Source organism: Coregonus lavaretus (assembly GCF_964263955.1).
Source record: "Coregonus lavaretus genome assembly, contig: HAP1_SCAFFOLD_343, whole genome shotgun sequence".
NCBI classification, from domain to species: domain Eukaryota; kingdom Metazoa; phylum Chordata; class Actinopteri; order Salmoniformes; family Salmonidae; genus Coregonus; species Coregonus lavaretus.
Window position 1 is genome coordinate 110001 of NW_028157704.1, and position 27538 is coordinate 137538.

The 27538-nt window shown below is 46.9% G+C and overlaps 2 protein-coding genes across 2 annotated transcripts in view; both read right to left on the bottom strand.

Moving 5' to 3' along the window:
* LOC311125043 (ADP-ribosylation factor-like protein 6-interacting protein 1) overlaps positions 1 to 1999 on the bottom strand; it is a 26734-nt gene extending 24735 nt beyond the window's left edge. Inside the window, exon 1 of the mRNA XM_084199124.1 lies at positions 1840 to 1999. Within this exon, the coding sequence (XP_084055250.1) occupies positions 1840 to 1875 (36 nt within the window). The 5' untranslated portion in view covers positions 1876 to 1999. The remainder of the gene's footprint in view (positions 1 to 1839) is intronic.
* A 1148-nt stretch (positions 2000 to 3147) lies between these two features.
* LOC311125042 (serine/threonine-protein kinase SMG1-like) lies at positions 3148 to 27538 on the bottom strand. Its single transcript, XM_084199123.1, has 14 exons — positions 27278 to 27538; positions 25976 to 26138; positions 24147 to 24336; positions 23094 to 23389; positions 22765 to 22974; positions 18285 to 18422; positions 17958 to 18110; positions 10057 to 10236; positions 9454 to 9681; positions 8714 to 8937; positions 7984 to 8084; positions 7497 to 7673; positions 5805 to 5911; positions 3148 to 5024 (listed from the first exon to the last, which is right to left on the bottom strand). Exons 1-14 carry the CDS (start codon positions 27451 to 27453, stop codon positions 4947 to 4949), a joined length of 2421 nt encoding a protein of 806 aa, XP_084055249.1. The 5' UTR covers positions 27454 to 27538; the 3' UTR covers positions 3148 to 4946.

The window sequence follows — 27538 nt, forward strand, 5'->3', positions numbered from 1 at the left end:
AGTTGATCCTCTGTGGTAGATTTGTTTAGTGGTTAAATGTAATCAATGACAGACAAGGCCTGACTGCCACATCTGAGAGCTATCGTTAAGCTGTCAAAGCACAATTGGACTGAAGACAATTTCAAACAGATTCTAGGGCGTTCACTCACTGCTCTAGAACAGCAGTTCAAACTTTTTCCCACGCACAGCACGTCTTTCTATGGTCACACTGTTTTTGCAGGTTTAAAGCTTATTTCCTGCAATTCTACACATTTTGTCATGGTGTGCAGAGAGAATTCTGCAGTTTTAAAGCTAATTTTCTTGCAATTCTATACATTTTGTCATGTCTAATGTGTATTCATGTGATTTGAGTGACTCGAACATTACAAAATCTATGGGCAAAAAAAACTTTAGTCGACATGGGATAGTCTGGACATTCCTTACAAGTTATAAATAGCTCTAAGAAATGCAATGACTGACATGACAAGTGGGAAACTGATGATGCACTACCCAATTTCGAAATTGCACCATGTGTTCTACATGGGTGCAAAACATGGGGGGGGGGGCTCGCCCCACAGTTTGGGAACCACTGCTAGAGAATGTAGTGAAATACAGATAAATTCAAGAGGGTGCTACTAAATTAATGTCTAAACCTAGTTTAGCCCATGTCACTATGAATCACATACAATTAATAATTAGATTGTTCTCTACAATATTACTACCTAATATGCTTGTACTTAACAGTGTTGATTAAATGATAACGTTAGTATGTAGTGTCCTTCGCTAGTTCTCTTCCATTGTTCGGCATTGGGAGACGGTAACGTCTGCGCTTTGGACCAATCAAAATCAACTTGATACCCTCGTCATATTCATCCCCCAGATCCGTGGCTTTCTATTCCTCTAACCCTGGTCAATCAATGTTGAGAGGGGCCGTTTCTATGGCAATTTAAAAGGTTAGACTAAGACATTCACTATGAAAACATGAACACTTTTCCGGGGAGGGTAGATATTGAAATTCTGTCTTAGCGTTGTTAATTAATATGATCCATTTGGTTTTCTATTCCGCGGTTATCACACACGAACCTGCAGCCAATAGCTAGCTTGTCAGTTGACGTTGGAATTTAGCACTGTTCTGCCAACGTTCGGAGCAGCGACCACTTCTGACCATGGTCTTCATTACACTATTCACTCTAATCATGCTACATTCTCTGAGTAAATCGTCTAACTTTTGAACTATATTTTAGTTATCTTTCTGTGGCTGATCAAATAGTTAAGGTAGCGCAATGTTGGGAATTTCACGTGGGATGTTTAGTAATTTCACACGATACAAATTAGCCAGACATTAGGCTCGCTCGGCTTGCCAGCTGAACGTCTGTCACATTTAAAATGACCTTACGGACAGCCGTCTGTTGGGTAGCCAGTCAAATAAACACAGCTAGCTGTATGTATGCTAGTTACAAGACCGCCTTTCATCAATTAGCGATCTCATGCGTTAACAGCTAGTTAACTAAATAATAAGCAATAATGTTAGCTAATATTAGGCCAATATTAGACTGCATAACTCATTTTGTTGGCGTAGCTAACGTTAACGGCCTATGTAAAATGATACATAGGCCGTCTAACAAACCATGACTTGGTTAATTCACTCAGACGGGCAGATTAAATATTGAATGTGTTGTTTGGCACGGTTTTCATTTTCACTGATCCTTCTTCGCTAGCAAACTACGTCCAACTAATGCTAGTATAGCTGGCTAATTGTTAGCATTAAGGCCGTTGACAGCAAGAGTCAAGCAACACTACGACGTTAACTAGCTTAGGAAGAAAGGCTTGTCAAGTCGAAGGTGGGATAACGTTACTTACGAGTACGTTCGCGCTTTTATTGTCTCCCTCTGCCATAACTAGCGGTTGTTTAATCTTACGATGTTTTAAAGGCAACTTTGAAACGACCCAGGGACGCAGCAGACGCCTCCCTCTCGTCTTTGTGGCTCTTGCAGGTTTCACAAACCAACTGCTAGCTGCCTGGCAGGATGTTTTTTTTTTAACGCATACAAAAAAACGCGTCATGGCTAAAGGCTTTATGGGTAATGTAGTTCACGCCACTTTTCTCGGCCTCGCCCAAAATAAAACCCTCAGTTGACATTTATGACCCAATTCATTTAAAATCAATAAACCGTTTGTTTCGCAGGATGAAACTCCTACCACAATGTGCCCCCGCACATTGACTCTGCAACGGTACCCCCCTGTATATATAGCCTCCCTACTGTCACTTTATTTAACTTCTGCTCTTTTTTTCTCAACACTTTTTTTTTTTTGTTATTTTATTTTTACTTTTTTTGTTTAAAATAAATGCACTGTTGGTTAAGGGCTGTAAGTAAGCATTTCACTGTAATGTCTGCACCGGTTGTATTCGGCGCATGTGACCAATAAAATTTGATTTGATTTGAAGGAAATTAGTAGAATGAGCAATAATTGAATTGGCGAAACTCTGACCAATTTCACAAATCACTTGATTAGGTTAGCTTGAATGGAATTGGAAGATTAATTTAATGTCAGTCAGGCGTTTGGGCCACTGACCACAGCTGAAGTCCTCAAGGGCCTCTGTGTTACATTTCCCCCTAACTGACTGGATCTTGATTCGTTTATTGGCTGATTGACCAGTGAGCTCATTCACCAGTTTATAACCATTACTGGATAGTCTGAAGTGAATTCCTTTCCTTGGTAAAGTCCCAAATTGTACCCTATTCCCCTTAGGGCACTTTACCCATCCTGTTTCCACATCAGTGTAAATAAAAGTGTTTTCAACAGTGTGGCTTCTCATCCAAAGCAGCAGAAGTACATGCACATTTGTCTTTTTAGTTATGAGAGTATGGGACCTAGAAAAACAATGGAAAAGTGTATGGAGAGGGTCCTAAAAATCTGCATGTTCTTCCATTTTCTATGTACATGCAGTTCATATGTTCAGTTTACAGTATCAATATTTCCACCTGGAGAAATAATTCTAGAATAAAATAACTTCACTGTATTTTCATTGGCATCACCGTACAAGAATGAAAAATATCAGCCATCGCATCATAGACATAAAAAATAGTCAAACACTTAAATAAATACACCCCTTTATTAACGATGCCTATGTTCTGCAAATACAAAACAGAGACCAAAAAACAGACAACAATTTTAAATCTACGTTTATTTCAAACAAAATCCAATAAAATCTTTTAAGAAATAACAGTTTTGTACTATCACCCAAAAAAAAAACATCCACTATTCCTTTACTTGTCTATTCTACTTATTTCTCCCACTAAAAAAGGTAAAACTAGAAGGTCAGTTAGTAAGGATCAGTAAAACACAAGCTATAGGGCTGGAGAGTATACATACCATATTAGGAAGGAAGGATACTACTTACTCACACACAGGCAGAGAGTCAAAAAAGGAAAAAGCAATCTAGTCTAAAGGTTTTCTCTTTTATAAACAAGGGGGTAGGGAGGAGAAGCCTACAATATAACAGATATGAATAAAGATGCACATTGAAGAAAAATGGATTTTACATGGATTTCTCTCAGGTCAAGGTTTACGTCCCAAGTGACACCCTATTCCCTATTTAGGGCACTACCTTTGACCTTCGACCCAAACGTCTCTGGTCAAAAGTAGTGCACTGTATAGGGGACATGGTGCCATTCGGGATGTAAACCAAGATTCAGATAATAACTAGCTAGAACTTTGACCACTTTGTCGTCCTTTCTCAGTCAATCCCCAAATCTCAACTCCCCTAACAGAAAGTCATAACTTCAGACAATAGGATTAGTTAACTTGAGGCATATTTTTACTCAGTGCCGAAACATAAAAAAAAAAAAAAAAAAACACGACAGTGAATCTTCTCCCCAAAAACCCATCTCCACTTGATAATCCATTTTTTACGTGAAACTTGTGTGATACACAATTTCTAAAGAGCTTTGTAAAATATGTATTTTTTTTCCTTCCGCTTTACAATAAATGTTTCAGAGAAGAAAAAAGAAAAATAGTCTGATGACACAATTTTATTTAATGAAATCATTTTCCCCTCAGGCTTCGGATTCAGCCGACAGATTCCCCCCCCCCCCCCATGCCACACCTGCCCAATCACAACTCACGCAGCTTAGTCACTGGCCAATCAGAATCACTGTACCATCAGGGAGGAGATTGGTTTAAAAACAGGAGCAACCAATCAGCTCTTCAGACCCTGGCAAATCTGCCCCTTTCTCCACCCCTCTGAATGAGGTCCAAACCCAACGGCATGCTGGGTAAACCAGCTCAGCTGTTAAGGGGGGGGGGGGGGGTCATCGGTGGTAACAGTGAGTGGAGGGTGGTGGTTTTCATTTGGGGAGGGTAAAGGTTATTCAAAACATAGGGTAGAGGGGGAGGGACTTATTATCACACCTTCCCTCCCAATTCCCCTACTCCCCTTCCTGTCCCAGACAGACCCCCCCCCACCCGTACAGACAAGCAGGGTGGTCGGATCGGGCTGCAGACAGACTGCAGAGTGACCCTTTAGCTGGTTGTGTTAGCTGGGTCCATTGCCAGGTGGCAGGGTTGGGTGGGACTGGGTGTAGCCAGCCAATCAGCCAGGCAGGCAGGCAGGCAGACAGCTTTAGTGCTGCTACGGTACGGGGTACGGGAGTACAGGTTCCATGGTGGGCCCCTAGGAGGTTATATGGGGGGGGTGTATCTTGACCCTCCCCCTCCCCCTCCTTCCCCATCAGCGTGTGGCACGGTTGAGTGCTGCTGCTCCAGCGGCTCCTCCCCTCCTTCCTTCGCCCCCCCCCCCCCAGGCCCAGACAGACACGCCTAACCCTAACCCTGCCAGAACAGGGCAGGTGGGTAACAGGGTATCTGGGTGTCTGGTCTGGAGGTTCGGTTGGATGTCTAACCCTCCCACTGCGAGGCTCGGTTGTGTGCTGGAACCAAAGAGATGCACCACAGGGAGACACCGTTCACACCCAGGCTGTCCAACCCTCGTACAGCTGGGACAGATTGTCCATGTTGGTGGCCTCCTTTATCACACAGTCCACCTGGAGAGGTGAGGGAGAGAGGGGAGATGAGGAGACGGAGAAGGGAGAGAGGGATAGAAGAGGAGAGGGAGAGGAGGAAAGGGGAGAGAGAGGAGACCGGGATTAGGCAAAGGAGGAGGAAAAAGCAGTTGTCAACAAAGTGTGTAAAGCAGTGTGTAGCTAGCTGCCCAGTGTGTAAAGCAGTGTGTAGCTAGCTGCCCAGTGTGTAAAGCAGTGTGCAGCTAGCTGCCCAGTGTGTAAAGCAGTGTGCAGCTAGCTGCCCAGTGTGTAGCTAGCTGCCCAGTGTGTAAAGCAGTGTGTAGCTAGCTGCCCAGTGTGTAGCTAGCTGCCCAGTGTGTAAAGCAGTGTGTAGCTAGCTGCCCAGTGTGTAAAGCAGTGTGTAGCTAGCTGCCCAGTGTGTAGCTAGCTGCCCAGTGTATAAAGCAGTGTGTAGCTAGCTGCCCAGTGTGTAAAGCAGTGTGTAGCTAGCTGCCCAGTGTGTAGCTAGCTGCCCAGTGTATAAAGCAGTGTGTAGCTAGCTGCCCAGTGTGTAAAGCAGTGTGTAGCTAGCTGCCCAGTGTGTCGCTAGCTGCCCAGTGTGTAGCTAGCTGCCCAGTGTGTAGCTAGCTGCCCAGTGTGTAGCTAGCTGCCCAGTGTGTAAAGCAGTGTGTCGCTAGCTGCCCAGTGTGTAAAGCAGTGTGTCGCTAGCTGCTCAGTGTGTAAAGCAGTGTGTCGCTAGCTGCCCAGTGTGTAAAGCAGTGTGTCGCTAGCTGCTCAGTGTGTAAAGCAGTGTGTAGCTACCTGCTCAGAGACACTCATCCTCCTGTTGGGGTCCACGTCTCTCCCCTCCAGCTTGGCTTTCACCCTCTTCCACACGCTCACCGCGTACGAGTTCCTCTCCTGGACAGCTGCAGCACACACACACACCACGTCATAGTCAACACACACACGGACAGATAGACGTCCGAGACAGCAAGCCTCAGAGCCCCACAGCTTGCGTACCAAATGGCACTCTATTCCTTATACAGTGCCTTCGGAAAGTATTCAGACCCCTTGACTTTTTCTACACTGTGTTACATTACAGCCTTATTTTAAAATTGATTAAATAAAACAATTTCCTCAGCAATCTACTCACAATACCCCATTATGACAAAGTGAAAACAGGCATTTTGAAATGTTACCAAATTTATTAAAAACAAAAAATAGAAAGGCCTTATTTACGTATGTATTCAGACCCTTTGCTACGAGACTCGAAATTGAGCTCAGGTGCATCCTATTTCCATTGATCATCCTTGAGATGTTTCTACAACTTGATTGGAGTCCACCTGTGGTAAATTCAATTGATTGGACATGATTTGGAAAGGCACACACCTGTCTATATAAGGTCACACAGTTGACAGTGCAAAATCCAAGCCATGAGGTCGAAGGAATTGTCCGTAGAGCTCCGAGACAGGGGCACAGATCTGGGGAAGGGTACCAAAACATTACTGCAGCATTGAAGGTCCCCAAGAACACAGTGGCCTCCATCATTCTGTAATGGAAGAAGTTTGAAACTAAGACTCTTCCTAGAGCTGGCCGCCCGGCCAAACTGAGCAATCGGGGAGAAGGGCCTTGGTCAGGGAGGTGACCAAGAACCCGATGGTCACTCTGACAGAGCTCTAGAGTTCCTTCCAGAAGGACAACCATCTCTGCAGCACTCCACCAATCAGGCCTTTATGGTAGAGTGGCCAGACGGAAGCCACTCCTCAGTGAAATGCACGATAGCCCGCTATGAGTTTGCCAAAAGGCACCTAAAGACTCTCAGACCATGAGAAACAAGATTCTCTGGTCTGATGAAACCAAGATTGAACTCTTTGGCCTGAATGCCAAGCGCCACGTCTGGAGGAAACCTGGCACCATCCCTACGGTGAAGCATGGTGGTGGCAGCATCATGCTGTTGGGATGTTTTTCAGCGGCAGGGACTGGGAGACTAGTCAGGATCGAGGCAAAGATGAACGGCGCAAAGTACAGTGAGATCCTTGATGAAAACCTGCTCCAGAGCTCTCAGGACCTCAGACTGGGGCGAAGGTTCACCTAACAGGACAACGACCCTAAGCACACAGCCAAGACAACACAGGAGTGGCTTTGGGACAAGTCTCTGAACGTCCTTGAGTGGCCCAGCCAGAGCCCGGACTTGAACCTGATCGAACATCTCTGGAGAGACCTGAAAATAGCTGTGCAGCGACGCTCCCCATCAAACCTGACAGAGCTTGTGAGGATCTGCAGAGAAGAATGGGAGAAACTCCCCAAATACAGGTGTGCCAAGCTTGTAGCATTATACCCAAGAAGACTTGAGGCTGTAATCGCTGCCAAAGGTGCTTCAACTAAGTATTGAGTAAAGGGTCTGAATACTTATGTAAACGTGATATTTCAGTCTTTTTTTTCTGCCACTTCTTCTAATAATGCACTCATTGAATTGGAGGTCAGGGGTTAGATAGAGGTTAGGGGTCGTACCTCGTCCCGTCTTGGGGTCACGTACAGACCGCTTGGGGCTGGGATTCAGACCCTTGCTGGTCATAGTCTGAGCGCTAGGGGGGGTGTCCGCCGGGGTGCCAAGGTTACGGGGGAGGAGCTTGCGTGAATTCTGGGACATTGAGTCAGTCTGAGTCTTCACACCACTGCACTTCACTGCTGGAGGGAGGGAGGGAGGGAGGGAGGGAGGGGGGGAGGGGGGCAGAGAGCAGGAGAGGGGGAGAGAGAGCAGGAGAGGGGGAGAGAGCAGGAGAGAGAGCAGGAGAGAGTAATCATTGCCTGTGAGCTCTGAAGCGAGATGCAATTTTTCCTCATTCTGGTATTTATTAACACAGGTTATCACATTAAACAAAGGGCACCCTATTCACTATGTAGTGCCCTACTTTTGACCAGGGACCATAGTAGTACACTACATTGGGAGTAGGGTGCCTTCAGCCAGGGTAGTGCACCATGAGGGGGGTGTAGTTACCTGCAGCGAAGCTGGTCTGAGCTGTAGAGGTGGGGCTGGAACAGTCTCCGCTCCTCTCTGTCACCAACGGAGACGCAAAGCCAACCAGGCCGTTATACACACTGGAGACAGAGAGAGAGAGAAGGGACAGGGTGTCAGTACGGGTAGGGGTTTGTGTAACTCTGGTGTGTGTCGTTCCTTCACGGTGTGTGTGTGTGTGTACCTGGTGCTCCGTGTGTGTCGTTCCTTCACGGTGTGTGTGTGTGTACCTGGTGCTCTGTGTGTGTCGTTCCTTCACGGTGTGTGTGTGTGTGTGTGTGTGTGTACCTGGTGCTCTGTGTGTGTCGTTCCTTCACGGTGTGTGTGTGTGTGTGTACCTGGTGCTCTGTGTGTGTCGTTCCTTCACGGTGTGTGTGTGTGTGTACCTGGTGCTCTGTGTGTGTCGTTCCTTCACGGTGTGTGTGTGTGTGTGTGTGTGTACCTGGTGCTCTGTGTGTGTCGTTCCTTCACGGTGTGTGTGTGTACCTGGTGCTCTGTGTGTGTCGTTCCTTCACGGTGTGTGTGTGTGTGTGTGTACCTGGTACTCTGTGTGTGTCGTTCCTTCACGGTGTGTGTGTGTGTGTGTACCTGGTGCTCTGTGTGTGTCGTTCCTTCACGGTGTGTGTGTGTGTGTGTGTGTGTGTACACCTGGTACTCTGTGTGTGTCGTTCCTTCACGGTGTGTGTGTGTGTGTGTGTGTGTGTGTGTGTACCTGGTACTCTGTGTGAGTAGTTCCTTCAGGGTAGCAGGTATCTCCTGCAGTAGCTCCACCCCCTCCTGACTGGATCCTCCCCCTCGAGGCTGGCCCGTTGCCTGGACGACAGTGAACAGCACGATCTGCACGTTGTCCTGCCAAGCCTTGTACTCCGACAGGAACTGGCGCACGCTGCCCTCGTAGGTCACTTCCTCCCCCTCCGCCAGCGCGTTCTCCTCGTCCTACGGGAGAGACAGAAGACGTTTCACTGGCTCCTTTATCTGGTTCATCTACAGTCAATGAACTAAGCAGACCAGACCGGGACTGTGACAATTACTTTTCTATGGTAAACTGCCTGAGTAAGACATCTTCATTTATCCACCATCTTTGCTACGGTAGGGGGCCTGGGAGGGACAAATAGGGCAGAGGTAAGGGGCCCACGCAGGGACAAACAGAGCGGGCCGAGGTCAGGTCAGTTAGGAAGGAGTTGGTGTGAAAAGGCAAAGGGGGTTTATCAAATGTATTTTCATATAAATATTTTTTTTATCAAATAAATCATTATGAAAGTTGCATAGTGGATTGCTGAGAGTATCATGTATCTCTAGGTCTCCCTGTTTGTGTGTCACTGTCCGTACCTTTGCATTGGCCCACAGCAGGTGGTATGTGTCTGTGTGTGTGTGTGTGTGTGTGTGTGTGTGTGTGTGTGTGTGTGTGTGTGTGTGTGTGTGTATGTGTATGTGTATCTGTGTCTCCCGTACCTTGGCCATGGCCTTCAGCAGGTGTTTGACGTCAGCCAGGTGGCGGTTGTGATTGGACAGGATGCCCTTGATGCTGTCCACCAATAGCTGCAGTGTTTCCGTGGCGACGTCCAGCTGCTGCTCGCGCTCCTCTTGCACAGCCCCCTGGGTAGCCAGCTCCTGACCCAGCTGCTTCTGGGCACAGGCCAGCCAATCAGGGCTGCCGATGGGCAGCTCCAACGCCGGGCTCTGAGGTTGAGGGGAGAGGAAAGATGAGAGAGTGACGCGAGTCCCAAATGGTACACCTATCCCCTTTATCAGCACTGCCCAACACGGTTCCTGGAGAGCTCCTCTCCTGTAGGATTTTGCTCCAACCCCAGTTGTAACTAAACTGATTCAGCTTATCAACCAGCTAAATACTTACAGTCAGGTGTGCTAGATTAGGGTTGGAGTGAAAACCTAGTGTCGGAGGGCGGAGTGTCTGCTGGTTTCTTGCATTTCCTTTCAATTTGTGTCCAATTAACACCTAAATACTCACCAGTCTGTGGAGCAGCTGTAGCTATGGGTTAGGGATCAGTACTCAGTCTGTGGAGCTGTAGCTAGGGGTCAGGGGTCAGTACTCACCAGTCTGTGCAGCAGCTGTAGCTCTATGGGGGAGACGGAGGTGTTGAACTGGGCAGCGTAGGAGCAGGTCTGCTGGCACCTCTTCAGCAGCTCAAACAGAGTAGAGTCCATGCTCAGGGCCTCGGAGGTCCGCGTCCGCAGACCCTCAAAGTTCAGTATGGTACTGCACAGGAACGTCACCTGGGACAGGAATAATAACGTTTATGACAACACCTGGTAATGGGAATAACAATGTTTAGGACAACACCTGGTAATGGGAATAACACAGTTTAGGACAACACCTGATAATGGGAATAACACAGTTTAGGACAACACCTGGTAATGGGAATAACACAGTTTAGGACAACACCTGGTAATGGGAATAACACAGTTTAGGACAACACCTGGTAATGGGAATAACACCGTTTAGGACAACACCTGGTAATGGGAATAACACCGTTTAGGACAACACCTGGTAATGGGAATAACACCGTTTAGGACAACACCTGGTAATGGGAATAACACCGTTTAGGACAACACCTGGTAATGGGAATAACACCGTTTAGGACAACACCTGGTAATGGGAATAACACCGTTTAGGACAACACCTGGTAATGGGAATAAGACTGTTTAGGACAACACCTGGTAATGGGAATAACACCGTTTAGGACAACACCTGGTAATGGGAATAACACCGTTTAGGACAACACCTGGTAATGGGAATAACACCGTTTAGGACAACACCTGGTAATGGGAATAACACCGTTTAGGACAACACCTGGTAATGGGAATAACACCGTTTAGGACAACACCTGGTAATGGGAATAACACCGTTTAGGACAACACCTGGTAATGGGAATAACACCGTTTAGGACAACACCTGGTAATGGGAATAACACCGTTTAGGACAACACCTGGTAATGAGAATAACACCGTTTAGCACAACACCTGGTAATGGGAATAACACCGTTTAGGACAACACCTGGTAATGGGAATAACACCGTTTAGGACAACACCTGGTAATGGGAATAACACCGTTTAGGACAACACCTGGTAATGGGAATAACACCGTTTAGGACAACACCTGGTAATGGGAATAACACCGTTTAGGACAACACCTGGTAACGGGAATGATAAAGTTGAGAACGACACCTGGTAACGGGAATAATAAAGTTGAGGACGACACCTGGTAACGGGAATGATAAAGTTGAGAACGACACCTGGTAACGGGAATGATAAAGTTGAGGATGACACCTGGTAACTGGAATGATAAAGTTGAGGACGACACCTGGTAACGGGAATAACACATTTGAGGACGACACCTGGTAACGGGAATAATAAAGTTGAGGACGACATCTAGTAACGGGAATAATAAAGTTGTGGATGACACCTAGTAACAGGAATGATAAAGTTGAGGACAACACCTGTAACAGGAATGACAAAGTTGAGGAACGTCAATTGGTAGTTGGAATAAAGTTTAGATATAATTTTAAATTCGTATAAAAAAAAAAAAAAAGGTTAAATCAGCAGAAATAGCTATCCAGGGCCAGGCTTGAAGAACACGTGGTTACTAGCTTGAACATACGGCCCGTCGCAGTGCCCTGGTCAAAATATGTGCACTATACAAATGTTTTACATTTTACATTTTAGTCATTTAGCAGACGCTCTTATCCAGAGCGACTTACAGTTAGTGAATACATATTTTTTTATACTGGCCCCCCGTGGGAATCGAACCCACAACCCTGGCATTGCAAACGCCATGCTCTATCAACTGAGCTACATCCCTGCCGGCCATTCCCTCCCCTACCCTGGACGACGCTGGGCCAATTGTGCGCCGCCCATGAGTCTCCCGGTCGCGGCCGGCTGCGACAGAGCCTGGATTCGAACCAGGGTCTCTAGTGGCACAGTTAGCACTGCGATGCAGTGCCTTAGACCACTGCGCCACTCAGGAGTTAGGAGTTTTCCATAAGCGCCTTCCTTCGGCTAAATAGCCGATAACAGATTAACTGTAATCCGGCTACTTTTTCCACTGTATAAATTAACTAGGCTTCTTTTCATTTCAAAGTTTAAATTCGGTAGTCAGAAATGTACGTATAGCCTTCTCCCGCTAGAATGAACGCTATGCACCTTCTAGTGCTGTATTGATAGGACAGGCGCCTGTCAGTCACAGAGCGAGCGATGGCAGGGAAACACTGCTGGTTAGTCAGTCTGCTCTCTGTCCCGCCTCTCGGTACCAGTGTTATTTTTGTACGCTGTAGTTGGCTGCGGTCAAATGTATTTTCACTGAGGAGGGAGAGCATTGATGTGGCTTCATCGTCTCATGTGAGAGAATTTACACATCCCACGTACGTGGTAATGATGAGTTGAAATCCACGTATTGTTTTGTGGTATTTGGTATTTCATTAGGATCCCCATTAGCTGTTATGAAAGCAGCAGCTACTCTTCCCGGGGGTCCACACGAAACATGACATAATACAGAACCTTAATAGACAACCGCTCAAGCAGAAAACTACATCAATTTAAAAAGATTGCACACGTAGCCTACATACCAATACATCCACACAAAATATCTAGGTCAAATAGGGGAGAGGCGTTGTGCCGTAAGGTGTTGCTTTAAACCAGGTTTGCTATTCTTTTCAGCAATATGAGATGGAAGGGAATTCCATTTAATAATGCCGCTATATAATATTGTACGCTTTCTTGAATTTGTTCTGGATTTGGGGACTGTGAAAAGACCCCTTGTGGCATGTCTGATGGGGTAAGTGTCAGAGCTGTGTGTAAGTTGACTAAGCAAACAATTTGGAATTTTCAACACGTTAATGTTTCTTATAAAAAAGAAGTGATGCAGTCAGTCTCTCCTCAACTCTTAGCCAATATAGACTGGCATGCATAGTATTAATATTAGCCCTCTGATTACAATGAAGAGCAAAACGTGCCGCTCTGTTCTGGGCCAGCTGCAGCTTAACTAGGTCTTTCTTTGTAGCACTTGACCACACGACTGGACAATAATCAAGACAAAACTAGAGCCTGCAGGACTTGCTTGGTGGAGTGTGGTGTCGAGAGTATATCTCTTTATTACGGACAGACCACTCCCCATCTTTTCAACCATTGAATTTATATGTTTTGACCATGACAGTTTACAATCTAAGGTGACACCAAGTAATTTAGTCTCCTCAACTTGTTCAACAGCCACACCATTCATTACCAGACTCAGCCGAGGTCTAGAACTTAGGGAATGATTTGTACCAAATACAATGCTCTTAGTTTTCGAGATGTTCAGGACCAGTTTATTACTGGCCACCTATTCAAAAACTGACTGCAACTCCTTGTTAAGGGTTTCAGTGACTTCATTAGCTGTGGTGGCTGACATACAGTGGGGAGAACAAGTATTTGATACACTGCCGATTTTGCAGGTTTTCCTACTTACAAAGCATGTAGAGGTCTGTAATTTTTATCATAGGTACACTTCAACTGTGAGAGACGGAATCTAAAACAAAAATCCAGAAAATCACATTGTATGATTTTTAAGTACCGTAATTTTCTGACTATAAGCCGCGCCTTTTTTCCCATTTTTCGACCCTGCGGCTTATATAACGGTGCGGCTAATCTATGGATTTTTACAGCTAACGGCCACTAGAAGACCTCCTAAATCTATGGATGTTACAGGTTACAGTCCACCAACTTTAACTCTATGGGCTCTATGACCGGTCCGCGCCCCCCACCTTTAAGCGGCGGGCTCCAGCAGGAAAAGCTGGAGGCCGGAAAAGAGTGAGACAGGTAGCGCGCAAAAGTAAAAGTGGAACCGAGAGTGGTACGAGAGACAGAACGAGAGACAGAACGAGAGCAAGACAGACAGACATTACGAGAGCGAGACAGTTTGTGCAAAGGAAGTTTTCATGCACAATCCATCTCTTTCCCGACAATCCCCTATGTGCACGAACCCTTACATATGGTAATTAAACATTAAAACACCTGCGGCTTATAGTCCATAGCGGCTTATATATGTACACATCATTCAATTTAGCTGCTGCGGCTTATACTCCGGTGCGCCTTATAGTGCGGAAAATACGGTAATTAATGTGCATTTTATTGCATGACATAAGTATTTGATACATCAGAAAAGCAGAACTTAATATTTGGTACAGAAACCTTTGTTTGCAATTACAGAGATCATACGTTTCCTGTAGGTCTTAACCAGGTTTGCACACACTGCAGCAGGGATTTTGGGCCACTCCTCCTTACAGACCTTCTCCAGATCCTTCAGGTTTCGGGGCTGTCGCTGGGCAATACGGACTTTCAGCTCCCTCCAAAGATTTTCTATTGGGTTCAGGTATGGAGACTGGCTAGGCCACTCCAGGACCTTGAGATGCTTCTTACGGAGCCACTCCTTAGTTGCCCTGGCTGTGTGTTTCGGGTCGTTGTCATGCTGGAAGACCCAGCTACGACCCATCTTCAATGCTCTTACTGAGGGAAGGAGGTTGTTGGCCAAGATCTTGCGATACATGGCCCCATCCATCCTCCCCTCAATACGGTGCAGTCGTCCTGTCCCCTTTGCAGAAAAGCATCCCCAAATAATGATGTTTCCACCTCCATGCTTCATGTTGGGATGGTGTTCTTGGGGTTGTACTCATCCTTCTTCTTCCTCCAAACACGGCGAGTGGAGTTTAGACCAAAAAGCTCTATTTTGTCTCATCAGACCACATGACCATCTCCCATTCCTCCTCTGGATCATCCAGATGGTCATTGGCAAACTTCAGACGGGCCTGGACATGCGCTGGCTTGAGCAGGGGGACCTTGCGTGCGCTGCAGGATTTTAATCCATGACGGCGTAGTGTGTTACTAATGGTTTTCTTTGAGACTGTGGTCCCAGCTCTCTTCAGGTCATTGACCAGGTCCTGCCGTGTAGTTCTGGGCTGATCCCTCACCTTCCTCATGATCATTGATGCCCCACGAGGTGAGATCTTGCATGGAGCCCCAGACCGAGGGTGATTGACCGTCATCATGAACTTCTTCCATTTTCTAATAATTGCACCAACAGTTGTTGACTTCTCACCAAGCTGCTTGCCTATTGTCCTGTAGCCCATCCCAGCCTTGTGCAGGTCTACAATTTTACCCCTGATGTCCTTACACAGCTCTCTGGTCTTGGCCATTGTGGAGAGGTTGGAGTCTGTTTGATTGAGTGTGTGGACAGGTGTCTTTTATACAGGTAACGAGTTCAAACAGGTGCAGTTAATACAGGTAATGAGTGGAGAACAGGAGGGCTTCTTAAAGAAAAACTAACAGGCCTGTGAGAGACGGAATTCTTACTGGTTGGTAGGTGATCAAATACTTATGTCATGCAATAAAATGCAAATTAATTACTTAAAAATCATACAATGTGATTTTCTGGATTTTTGTTTTAGATTCAGTCTCTCACAGTTGAAGTGTACCTATGATAAAAATTACAGACCTCTACATGCTTTGTAAGTAGGAAAACCTGCAAAATCGGCAGTGTATCAAATACTTGTTCTCCTCACTGTATATGGTTGAATCGTCAGCATTCATGGACACACAGGCTTTATTTCATCGTGGCACATTGAGTGTTTCATAAAGCCTACACAACCAGGGTGTCGGGTAACAGGCTATTTACTGTGCTTTGATTGACGACCAAACAGCAAGCGTTCACTAGTTTATAAAAAGGTGCCAAACTGACTGAATAATTCAAATCTCCTATATCCCTTTGCTATTCATAAATCATACGTGTCCATGTCCATGTCATCATGTCCATGGTATCGCGTCGGGACACGTAAACCAAATATCTTGTTTGTATTTAACTAGGATTTGAAGCCCATGTCGAGACTTGCCTGTGAAGCCTAGTGAAGGGTTGTTCAAACAAACGGCTCTTTTTGAACTGATATTTTAGGTGAACAGAACCGAATCGGTGAGAGAGCCGTTCATTTGGTTCCCTAATTTGCATACTGGAAGGTTACTACTGCTTCTTGGCGATTCTCTGCAGATAATATTATGAAAACACTCGATGAAGACGTTGAATCATCACTGAAGGAACAATAGGCAGTAGAGCCTTATTCTGGTCCAAGATATGATCAAAGAAAACACACTGAAGGTTAGAAAAAGCTAACGTCATGATACTTATATGGTAATATTAAGGATATTGATATTGGCCTACTGATTTGATTGAAGTGTTGACAAGGGAGTAGTCAACTGCTGCTTTCTGTGAAGCAAAGCCCATGTTTAACACCTGCTTCATGAAGCAAAGCCCATGTTTAACACCTGCTTCATGAAGCAAAGCCCATGCTTAACACCCGCTTCATTCTTCAGTCATACCTGTAGGTCTATTCATGGGGCCTGACTCTGCATAAAAGTAGGAGTGCATGATATGGCGGGGGGTCTGGGGGGTCCTCCCCCTGAATCTTTTGCATTTTAAATGTATTTTTCCTGCAATTCTGCTCAATGGGTTACACGTCTGGTGAGTATGCAGGCCATGGAAGAACTAGGACATTTTCAGCTTCCAGGAATTTTGTACAGATCCTTGCGTGCATTATCATGCTGAAACATAAGGTGATGGCGCCAGATGAATGGCACGACAATGGGCCTCACTCTCGTCACGGTATCTCTGTGCATTCAAATTGCCATCGATAAAATGCAATTGTGTTCGTTGTCCGTAGCTTATGCCTGCACATACCATAACCCCACCGCCACCATTGGGCACTCTGTTCACAACGTTGACATCAGCAAACCGCTTGCCCCCACGCCGCCATACACGTGGTCTGCGGTTGTAAGGCCGGTTGGACATACTGCCAAATTCTCTGAAACGACGTTGGAGGCGGCTTATAGTAGAGAAATTAAAATTCAATTATCTGGCAATAGCTCTGGTGGACATTCCTGCAGTCAGTATGCCAATTGCACTGCTCCCTCAAAACTTGAGACATCTGTGGCATTGTGTTGTGAGACAAAACTGCACATTTTAGAGTGGCCTTTTATTGTCCCCAGCACAAGGTGCACCTGTGTAATGATCATGCTGTTTAATCAGCTTCTTGATATGCCACACCTGTCAGGTGGATGGAATATTTTGGCAAAGGATAAACGCTTACTAACAGGGATGTAAACTAATTTGTGCACAAAATATGAGAGAAATAAGCTTTTTGTGTGTATGGAAAATGTCTGGGATCTTTTACTTCAGCTCATGAAACATGGGACCATCACTTTACATGTTGCATTTATATTTTTGTTCAGTGTATATTGTTTCTCAATAGGGAATCTAAGTTTACTTGACAGAACAAAAGGCTATACGGACTAAATTGAAAGAGTAGACTCGTTTTTCTGACTAGATTACTAATCTACCGCCTTCCCTCAAAGTCCCACCCACAGTGGTTTGATTGACAGGTCTGAAACTCTACCAACTCTGTGACTCAAACATCCTGCCCCATCCCCTGACAATCCCAGCCACAGTAAATGATTGACAGGTCAAACTGTTAAAGGGATAGTTCACCCAAATTACAAAAAGGCACATTGGTTTCCTTACCCTAAGTGTCCACAGCAGCATAGCCAATAAAATACATAATTTGATGATCATTATGGCAATTCATATCTTCCAGTAAAACTGTAAATATGACTTTCATCAAGACAGGTTTAATGTTAAAAAAGTTACTACTTAGAAGATAGTCCTGATCATATAGGCCTAGACGATATCCAAAACAACTAAACACACTGAATTAATACATGTTCAGTAATCACGGCATTAGAATGTACAAGAAGCCAACAAAATAGAGCTCGGTAAGCAAAAAAAAATCCTGCCCATAATTCCCTTGCTGGCTATTTAATCTATTTGGTGGGCTACTCCATGTACTTCCAGAAAACCCGGACTATACAGGGAATAGAGTGCCATTGGGGACATAAACGCAGCACAGTGTAGGGTGGTGTACCTGACTGGTGCGCTGGCTCTCCCGGGCCACTAGGGCGCGGCGCTCTGCGATGGTCAGATCAAAGTCCTGGAGAACCGGGGCCAGGGCAGGGTTGGCCCCACCGGCCCACTTCAGACGCTGCTCTATACTGCCCTCTAGTGATGCCAGCTTCTCCTGCAGGCGGGGAGAGGAGAGATTCATTAAAGAAACAGCTACACATTCATTAAAGGACTAGACAGAGAAAGAGCGCATTTTATTTACTGGAGTAGTTAAGAGTAATGGTCTAGTTAGCTATCAAGGTTAACAGATTGGTGATGAGTAATCAAACCATCATGACTGTGTACTGACCTGTAAAGCAGTGATGGCCGCCTCGTCCTGGCTGAGTTTGTAAAGCTTCTTCTTCATACTACTGAGGATGATGGAGCGAGGCGGAGGGCTCACACTCATTGGCTGGGTCCTAGGACCTAGCACGTCCTCATGCTGCCACTGGAATACACAGAGATAGGACAGGGTTAAAGGGAAAAATCCACCCCAAACCACTAACCGTGTTAAACAGTGTTAAATAACACTAATGTGTGAAAATATTTTTTGTTAACGAATATTTAATTTTGTCGTTATAACAATGTTGGTAGCAACAAGTGAAAATCGTTGCGGAAATCTGTCGAAGCTTAAGTCAACTACGAAACCCACAATGCAATGCTCTCTCTGGGCTGGCTGGCTGGCTAGCTAGCAAACACAGCTCCACACAATAATACCAGAGTCAATATCAGCATGTGAAGTAGCTAGCTAGCTGTAAAAACAAACGTGCAACTCTGCTACCCAGAGTGAGTGCAGAGTATGTTGCCATGGCAGCAAGGGCCCTTTCTCACAGACACACAAATAAATAGCTACTTCGTCATGACGATAAACATAGGAATGTGTTCTAGACAAGTATGCCCATTTTATCTATAGGCTGATATAGCAATCTGGTGTGAAGGTAATGGTTTTAAAAGCGTTATGAAATGTGATAGTGTTATCCCCATCTCCAGTGACCATGTACATTACACGACCAAAACATCTCATTCCAAAATCACGGGCATTCATATGGAGTTGGTCCCCCCATTTGCTGCTATAAACAGCCTCCACTCTTCTGGGAAGGCTTTCCACTAGATGTTGGAACATTGCTGCGGGGACTTGCTTCCATTCAGCCACAAGCCCATTAGTGAGGTCAGGCACTGATGTTGGGCGATTAGGCCTGGCTCGCAGTCGGTGTTCAAATTCATCGCAAAGGTGTTCGATGGGGTTGAGGTCAGAGCTCTGTGCAGGCCAGTCAAGTTCTTCCACACTGATCTCGACAAACCATTTCTGTATGGACCTCGCTTTGTGCACAGGGGCATTGTCATGCTGAAACAGGAAAGGGCCTTCCCCAAACTGTTGCCACAAAGTTGGAAGCACAGAATCATCTAGAACAGGGGTGTCAAACGTCCGGCCCGCGGGCCGGATCAGGCCCGCAAACGGGTTTAATCCGGCCCGCGAGATGATTTAGAAAAAAAAATATATATAATGTTTTTTTTTTTTGTAAAGTATAAAAATGCGCTGCAATTTTTCAATAAAATAAACTGCTGTTCCAATTGCGTCCACTGGATGGCGCAATAGCAATTGTGTTAAGCAAGCAAACTGTTTATACCGGGGCAGAGCAAGTAGGTCAAGCACGTGCAGCCAATGAGCTACTTTGTTTTGCCCGCGATATTTATTACGGCTTCTACTTTTAACATTATGTGCTTTGGCACCCTCATTGCCCCAATATGTCTCTGTCAAAAAAGAGAAAAGTGGACGCAGAGTGCAGAGTGTTCCAAGAAAAATGGTCATCCTATTTATTCACGGAATTGAATGGGAAAGCTGTATGTTTGGTGTGTTCAAAGCATGTTGCAGTGCTGAAAGAATATAACCTTTGTCGCCACTATGTGAGTCTTCATGCCGACAAATATGACAACTTTCAAGGACAGCGGAGATGAGAGAAGGTGAATGAACTGTTGGCGGGTCTGAAGAAACAGCAGTCTGTGTTTACTCACAGCCGAGACATCAGTGACGCTGCAGTGAAAGCTAGCTACCTCATTGCTAATGAAATCGCAGTGGCTTCAAAACCATTTAGTGAGGGTGAATTTGTAAAAACATGCATGATGAAGGCAGCGGAGATTGTGTGCCCTGAAAAGCGGCAGGCTTTTGCAAATATCAGCCTGACAAGAAACACAGTTGCAGACAGGACTTCCGATCTTTCAGTGGATTTGGACAGCCAGTTGAAGCAAAAAGTAAAGTCATTTATTGCGTTTTCGGTTGCAATTGATGAAAGCACGGACATTACAGATGTTGCACAACTGGCCATTTTCATCCGCGGAGTTGATGACACATTGACCGTCACCGAGGAGTTCGTGGAGTTGGTGCCGATGACAGATACGACAGCAGCTGATATTTTTACCGCACTCGTCGGCGCGCTGGACAGGGTCGGAGTGGACTTGTCCCGCGCTGTCAGCCTGGCTACAGATGGTGCGCCCTCAATGATTGGGAAAAAAGCAGGCGTTGTGACAAAGTTCAGAGAGAAAGTGCAATCTGCAAATGGAGGACGTGATTTTTTGACTTTTCACTGTATTTTGCACCAGGAGGCTTTGTGTTGCAAGTCATTAAAGATGGATAACGTCATGAAGGTGGTCATCCAAACTGTTAATTTCATCCGATCCAGAAGCCTGTATCACCGTCAGTTTGACAGCCTTCTCAGAGAGAAAGACCACATCTATGGCCTGCCATACCACACTGAGGTAAGATGGTTAAGCCGAGGTGCTGTGCTGAGGCGTTTCTTTGATTTACGAGAAGAAATTGAACAGTTCATGGAAGAAAAGGGCAAACCAGTGTTAGAATTTCATTCCGCAGAATGGATGCAGGACCTTGCATTTATGGTGGATGTTACAGAGCACCTGAATAACTTGAACAAACAGCTGCAAGGGCGCAACAAAGTTGTCACGCAGTATTATGACAGCATACGTTCTTTCAAGTTGAAGCTGTCATTGTGGGAGACGCAACTTGCCGGTGGTGATGCAGCTCACTTCCCCTGTCTGAAAAATGTGTGCGCGACCCAACATGTGGCAGACATGAAGCGGTTCAAAGATAAAATAACGGGACTGTTACGGGAGTTTGAGCAACGCTTTCAGATTTATGTTTATATGTTTTTATGTTGATGTGCTATTGTTTTTAATTGATTTTATTTTATTTGTATATTTAACCTATTCTTGACTCTGTGGTTCTTGCACTTGTTTGGGGAACAGGATTTCATTATTTTTATCTACATTTCTGCCTGAGAAATGACACCCTGATATAGTTATGTGATCTGTGATATACTTCTGTGAATCACTGAGGCATTGTGTGTTTGCGTGTTCTTTGTCCTCAGAACTTTCAAATAAGTTGAGGTGTTTTATGATTAATAGTGATGTTGTGCTTTTGGACACTGTCCTCAGGCTCCAGCTTTATGTTTATATGTTTTTATGTTGATGTGCTATTGTTTTTAATTGTTTTTATTTTATTTGTATATTTAACCTATTCTTGACTCTGTGGTTCTTGCACTTGTTTGGGGAACAGGATTTCATTCTTTTTATCTACATTTCTGCCTGAGAAATGACACCCTGATATAGTTCTGTGATCTGTGAAACAGTTCTGTTAATCACTGAGGCATTGTGTGTTTGTGTGTTCTTTTTCTTTAGAATTTTCAAATAAACTTGACGTGTTTTATGATTAATAGTGATGTTGTGCTTGTACTATTTTGGACACACTGTCCTCAGGCTCCAGCTTTATGTTGTATGTTGATCGTATTAAAACAAAGAAAACAATCTGAAGTTGTTGTTTTTAAGTTATATATACCATGATTTTTCCGGTCCGGCCCACTTGGGAATAGATTTTCCTCCATGTGGCCCCTGAGCTAAAATGAGTTTGACACCCCTGGTCTAGAATGTAATTGTATGCTGTAGTGTTAAGATTTCCCTTCACTGGAATTAAAGAACACCATTGCGCATGGTGTTCTTTAGCTTGTGTGCGGCTCCTCGGCCATGGAAACCCATTTCATGAAGCTCCCGACTAACAGTTATTGTGCTGACGTTGCTTCCAGAGGCAGTTTGGAACTCGGCAGTGAGTGTTGCAACCGAGGACAGACGATTTTTAGGCACTACACGCTTCAGCACTCTGCGGTCCCGTTCTGTGAGCTTGTGTGGCCTACCACTTTGTGGCTGAGCTGTTGTGTCTCCTAGAGGTTTCCACTTCACAATAACAGCACTTACTGTTGACCAGTGCAGCTCTAGAAGGGCAGAAATTTGATGAACTGACTTGTTGGAAAGGTGGCATCCTATGACGGTGCCACGTTGAAAATCACTGAGCTCTTCAGTACGGGCCATTCTACTGCCAATGTTTGTCTATGGAGATTGCATGGCTGTGTGCTAGATTTTATACACCTGTCAGCAACGGGTTGAAGGGGTGTCCACACACATTTATAGTGTAGCTATGACACGTTCCTACACAATTTCCTGATTTCTCAGACGGAACACTTAGAAGTTAAATAATGGGAAAATCTGTTATTTTACCCACTGATAGAACATAGGCTTTTACCAAATTGACAGGAGTTTCATGATTTTTATTTCTGGGAGTGGATTATCCCCACATACACACACACGCACACACACACACACACACACACACACGTGCACGCTGGGTCCTAGGACCTATCACGTCCTCATGCTGCCACTGGAATACACAAACATAGGACAGGGTTAACACACACACACACACACACACACACACACACTCCTCTCACCTGGAACATGGTGATGTGTAGCTGGGTGCGTTGCAGGGAGACCTTGGCAGCGTCGAGGCTGGCCTCCAAGCGTCTGAGTAGGTCCAGTTTCTTCCAGGCCGTGTCGTAGGATGACGCCAGCACCGTACCTCTGTTCAGTAGCAGCTGAGACAGACGCCCTGCACCCAGACCCTGCACCACCGTCTGCTTACACAACTCATCTAACGACACCTGGACAATTAACAATTTCACATTTTAGTTTAAATCAGGACAGAACAAAAATGTATGAAGACAATATAACATTTGATCAATCAAGTATATAGGTAACAGCACAGGGACCTCCTTCCTACCTTGCCGTCGGCTCCAAAGTCCTTGGCCTCCACCTGTGCTGTAAGGTCCAGACCCAGGGCAGACAGGGTGCTGCAGAGAGCCAGACCCAGGGTCTGGGTGGGAAGACCCATCAGCATCTGACGGACAAACTCTGCTGTGAACGCCTTGATGGGCCGTGTCATTTGCTCCTCGCTCACTACCACCGCCGCGCCCGACGATCCCCGGAACTTCCCCGGTAGACCTACACCCGCCGGAACCCCTAACGCTACAGGGCCGTTGGAGGGAGGCGGGTCCTCAGCCGCTGGGGGGCACGTACCTGGGGAGGGAGGGGGGAGAAGGAGAGGGTCAAACTCACTGTTTACAATGTTTGAGATACCATTTCATAGGGCAGCGAATTGTCAGGGACCTCACGATACGATATTATCATGATACGATATGTGTTGCGATTCTCACTATTCTATATGGATTGCTATCCGATAGTGATTTTATTGCGATTCGATGTTCCAAACATACTGCTCACTATGTGTCTGCTGCAGAGGGACAAGAGAGAGCCATGAGAAAGCAGGTTTTGGACATAGACATAGAAGTGCTGAAAACCAATAGGCTCTATTTAAAAAGATGGAGAACAAGCTATGAAGGAAACAATGGAGTTTTGATGCAGGTACAGCCAACTACAGCAAAAAATTATATTGCGACAGTCAAAACTGTCGCAATATAATATATTGTCAAAAATAATATCCTGATATGTAACTGTATGGATCACCCCCCATCACTAGCGCTCCAGATACCAACTTTACAGCATTGACCTCTACTGCTATTCTATATCTGTGTGACAGCACAACTTTCATAGCACAGAGCGAGAGACACAGAGAGAGAGAGAGAGAGAGAGAGAGAGACACAGAGAGAGAGAGAGAATGTTTGGTAATGTTTCACTTTTGTTTATTATCTATTTCACTTGCTTTGGCAATGTAAGCATACATACATAGTTTCCCATGCCAATAAAGCCCTTAAATTGAAACTGAACTGAGAGAGAGAGAGACAGACAGAGACTAGAAACCCATCAGGGTTCTCACCAGAGAGTGTCTGAGCGAAGGATCCACAGAGCCTGAAGAACTCCCTGATGGTCTGGAGCCTCTTGAGGAAGAAGATCTCTTCCAGAACATGTCTGTGAGGACCGCTGTGGAAGAAATGCACCTGGGCAGCCCGCGCCTCACGCATCACATCTACCTTCCGCCACGCCGGTGGCACCTCCATGGAAATCATCTAGAGAGAGGGGGGAGGAGAGAGAGGAGAGGGGAGGGAGAGGGGGGAGGAGGAGAGAGGGGAGGAGAGGAGAGAGAGAGAGAGAGAGAGAGAGAAGGGGAGGAGGAGAGGAGAGGAGAAGGGAGAGAGGGGAGGAGAAGGGAGAAGAAGAGAGAGAGGAGAGGAGAGGAGGGAGAGGGGAGGGGAGGAGAGAGAAGGAGGGGAGGAGAGAGAAGGAGGGGAAGGAGAAGAGGAGAGAGAGGGAGAGGAGAGAGAGAGGAGGAGAGAGGGGAGGGGATAGAGGAGAGGGAGGAGAGAGAGGAGAGAGAGGAGAGAGAGGGGAGGGGAGGAGAGAGAGGGGAGGGGAGGAGAGAGGGGGAGGGGGGAGAGAGGGAGGGGGGAGAGAGAGGGAGGGGAGGGGAGGAGAGAGAGGGAGGGGGGAGAGAGAGGGAGGGGGGAGAGAGGGGGAGGGGAGAGGAGAGAGGGGGAGGAGATAGGGGGAGGGGAGAGGAGAGAGGGGGAGGGGAGAGGAGAGAGGGGGAGGGGAGAGGAGAGAGGGAGGGGAGGAGAGGAGAGAGAGAGCGGGGGAGGAGAGGAGAGAAGGGGAGGAGAGGAGAGAGGGGGAGGAGAGAGAGGGGGAGGAGAGAGAGGGGGAGGAGAGAGGGGAGGAGAGAGAGGGAAGGAGAGAGAGGGAAGGAGAGAGAGGGAAGGAGAGAGAGGGAAGGAGAGAGAGGGAAGGAGAGGAGAGGAGAGAGGGGAGGGGAGGAGAGAGGGGAGGGGAGGGGAGAGAGGGGGGAGGAGAGAGAGGGGAGGAGAGAGAGGGGAGGAGAGAGAGGGGAGGAGAGAGGAGAGGAGAGGGGAGGGGAGGGGAGAGGAGAGAGAGGGAGGGGAGGAGAGACGGGAGGGGAGGAGAGACGGAAGGGGAGGAGAGACGGAAGGGGAGGAGAGACGGAAGGGGAGGAGAGACGGAAGGGGAGGAGAGACGGAAGGGGAGAGAGGGGAGGAGAGGGGAGAGAGGGGAGAGAGGGGAGAGGGGAGGAGAGGGAAGAGAGGAGAGGGAAGAGAGGGGAGGGAAGAGAGGGAAGAGAGGGGAGGGAAGAGAGGGAAGAGAGGGGAGGGAAGAGAGGGGAGGGAAGAGAGGGAAGAGAGGGGAGAGAGGGGAGAGAGGGGAGGAGAGGGAAGAGAGGGGAGGAGAGAGGGGAGGGGAGGAGAGAGGGGAGGGGAGGGGAGGGGAGGAGAGAGGGGAGGGGAGGGGAGGGGAGAGAGAGGGGAGGGGAGGGGAGGGTAGATAACAGATAATAGAAGTGGAAGAGGGGAGTGAGAAGAGAGGAAAGACGAGAGATAAGTGACATATAGACATGACAAACACATGGAATGTGGAGTGAAGAGGAATAACAAGATGGGACCAGAGACAAAGACGAGAGTTTAAGATGAAAGAGATTGAGCGCAAGAGTAAGAGCAAGAAAGAGAGAGGGTGAGACAGAGAGGAAAGCGACTGAGAAAGAGAGAGGGTGAGACAGAGAGGAAAGCGACTGAGAAAGAGAGGGTGAGACAGAGAGGAAAGAGATTGAGAAAGAGAGAGGGTGAGACAGAGAGGAAAGAGATTGAGAAAGAGAGAGGGTGAGACAGAGAGGAAAGAGATTGAGGAAGTGCGTGTTACCTTCTCTGTGAGCTGCCCGAAGGCAGTCTCGAGCTGAGCAAACATGCCATCGAAGGCCACCAGCAGCATCTGACCGGCAGACATCTTAGGAGAGTCCTGTCCTGCTGAGTCCACACTGCCCCCTGGAGGCTGCATCAGCTGAGAGTACTGGGCCCGCAACATCCTACAATAACATAACCAGTTAACACTAACCCTACTACCTGTGTCCCTGTCCTAACCTGGTGATGTGGAGGCAGTGTGTTTTCCTGTCCTAACCTGGTGATGTGGAGACAGTGTGTGTGTGTTCCTCTAGACAGTGTGTGTGTTCCTCTGTGTCCTAACCTGGTGATGTGGAGACAGTGTGTTTCCCTGTCCTAACTTGGTGATGTGGAGACAGTGTGTTCCCCTGTCCTAACCTGGTGATGTGGAGACAGTGTGTTCCCCTGTCCTAACCTGGTGATGTGGAGACAGTGTGTTCCCCTGTCCTAACCTGGTGATGTGGAGACAGTGTGTTCCCCTGTCCTAACCTGGTGATGTGGAGACACTGTTCCCCTGTCCTAACCTGGTGATGTGGAGACACTGTGTTCCCCTGTCCTAACCTGGTGATGTGGAGACACTGTGTTCCCCTGTCCTAACCTGGTGATGTGGAGACACTGTTCCCCTGTCCTAACCTGGTGATGTGGAGACACTGTTCCCCTGTCCTAACCTGGTGATGTGGAGGCAGTGTGTTTCCCTGTCCTAACCTGGTGATGTGGAGACAGTGTGTTCCCCTGTCCTAACCTGGTGATGTGGAGACAGTGTGTTCCCCTGTCCTAACCTGGTGATGTGGAGACACTGTTCCCCTGTCCTAACCTGGTGATGTGGAGACACTGTGTTCCCCTGTCCTAACCTGGTGATGTGGAGACACTGTGTTCCCCTGTCCTAACCTGGTGATGTGGAGACAGTGTTCCCCTGTCCTAACCTGGTGATGTGGAGACACTGTGTGCCCCTGTCCTAACCTGGTGATGTGGAGACACTGTTCCCCTGTCCTAACCTGGTGATGTGGAGACACTGTTCCCCTGTCCTAACCTGGTGATGTGGAGACAGTGTGTTCCCCTGTCCTAACCTGGTGATGTGGAGACACTGTGTACCCCTGTCCTAACCTGGTGATGTGGAGACAGTGTGTTCCCCTGTCCTAACCTGGTGATGTGGAGACACTGTTCCCCTGTCCTAACCTGGTGATGTGGAGACACTGTTCCCCTGTCCTAACCTGGTGATGTGGAGACAGTGTGTTCCCCTGTCCTAACCTGGTGATGTGGAGACAGTGTGTTCCCCTGTCCTAACCTGGTGATGTGGAGACACTGTGTTTCCGCCTCGTGCTCCAGGCCCATGGCGGCGCTGCGGAGGTGTGTGTGCAGGGCGTCGGCCAGCCCCTGCAGGGAGACCCCGTCTGCACATTGCTCCACTAAGAAGTCCAGCTCAGACAGCATGGTCTCTAGGGTCGCCTCTCCCTTCAACATGCAGCGCAGAGCCTCCGGGAAGATGATCTGACGGAAGTTAGTGTTCAACTCCTGGAGGGAGGAGAGAGAGATCAGCCATAAAGAC

What these genes read in the sequence shown, in the direction of transcription:
- LOC311125042 (XM_084199123.1), bottom strand. Translation starts at nt 27,453, where the DNA reads ATGTTGAAGGGAGAGGCGACCCTAGAGACCATGCTGTCTGAGCTGGAC. An exon ending in TCGGGCAGCTCACAGAGAAG is followed by an intron (nt 24,337 to 25,975) that starts GTAACACGCACT and finishes CCCTCTCTCTAG; the next exon opens with ATGATTTCCATGGAGGTGCC. An exon ending in TACACATCACCATGTTCCAG is followed by an intron (nt 18,423 to 22,764) that starts GTGAGAGGAGTG and finishes TGTGTATTCCAG; the next exon opens with TGGCAGCATGAGGACGTGCT.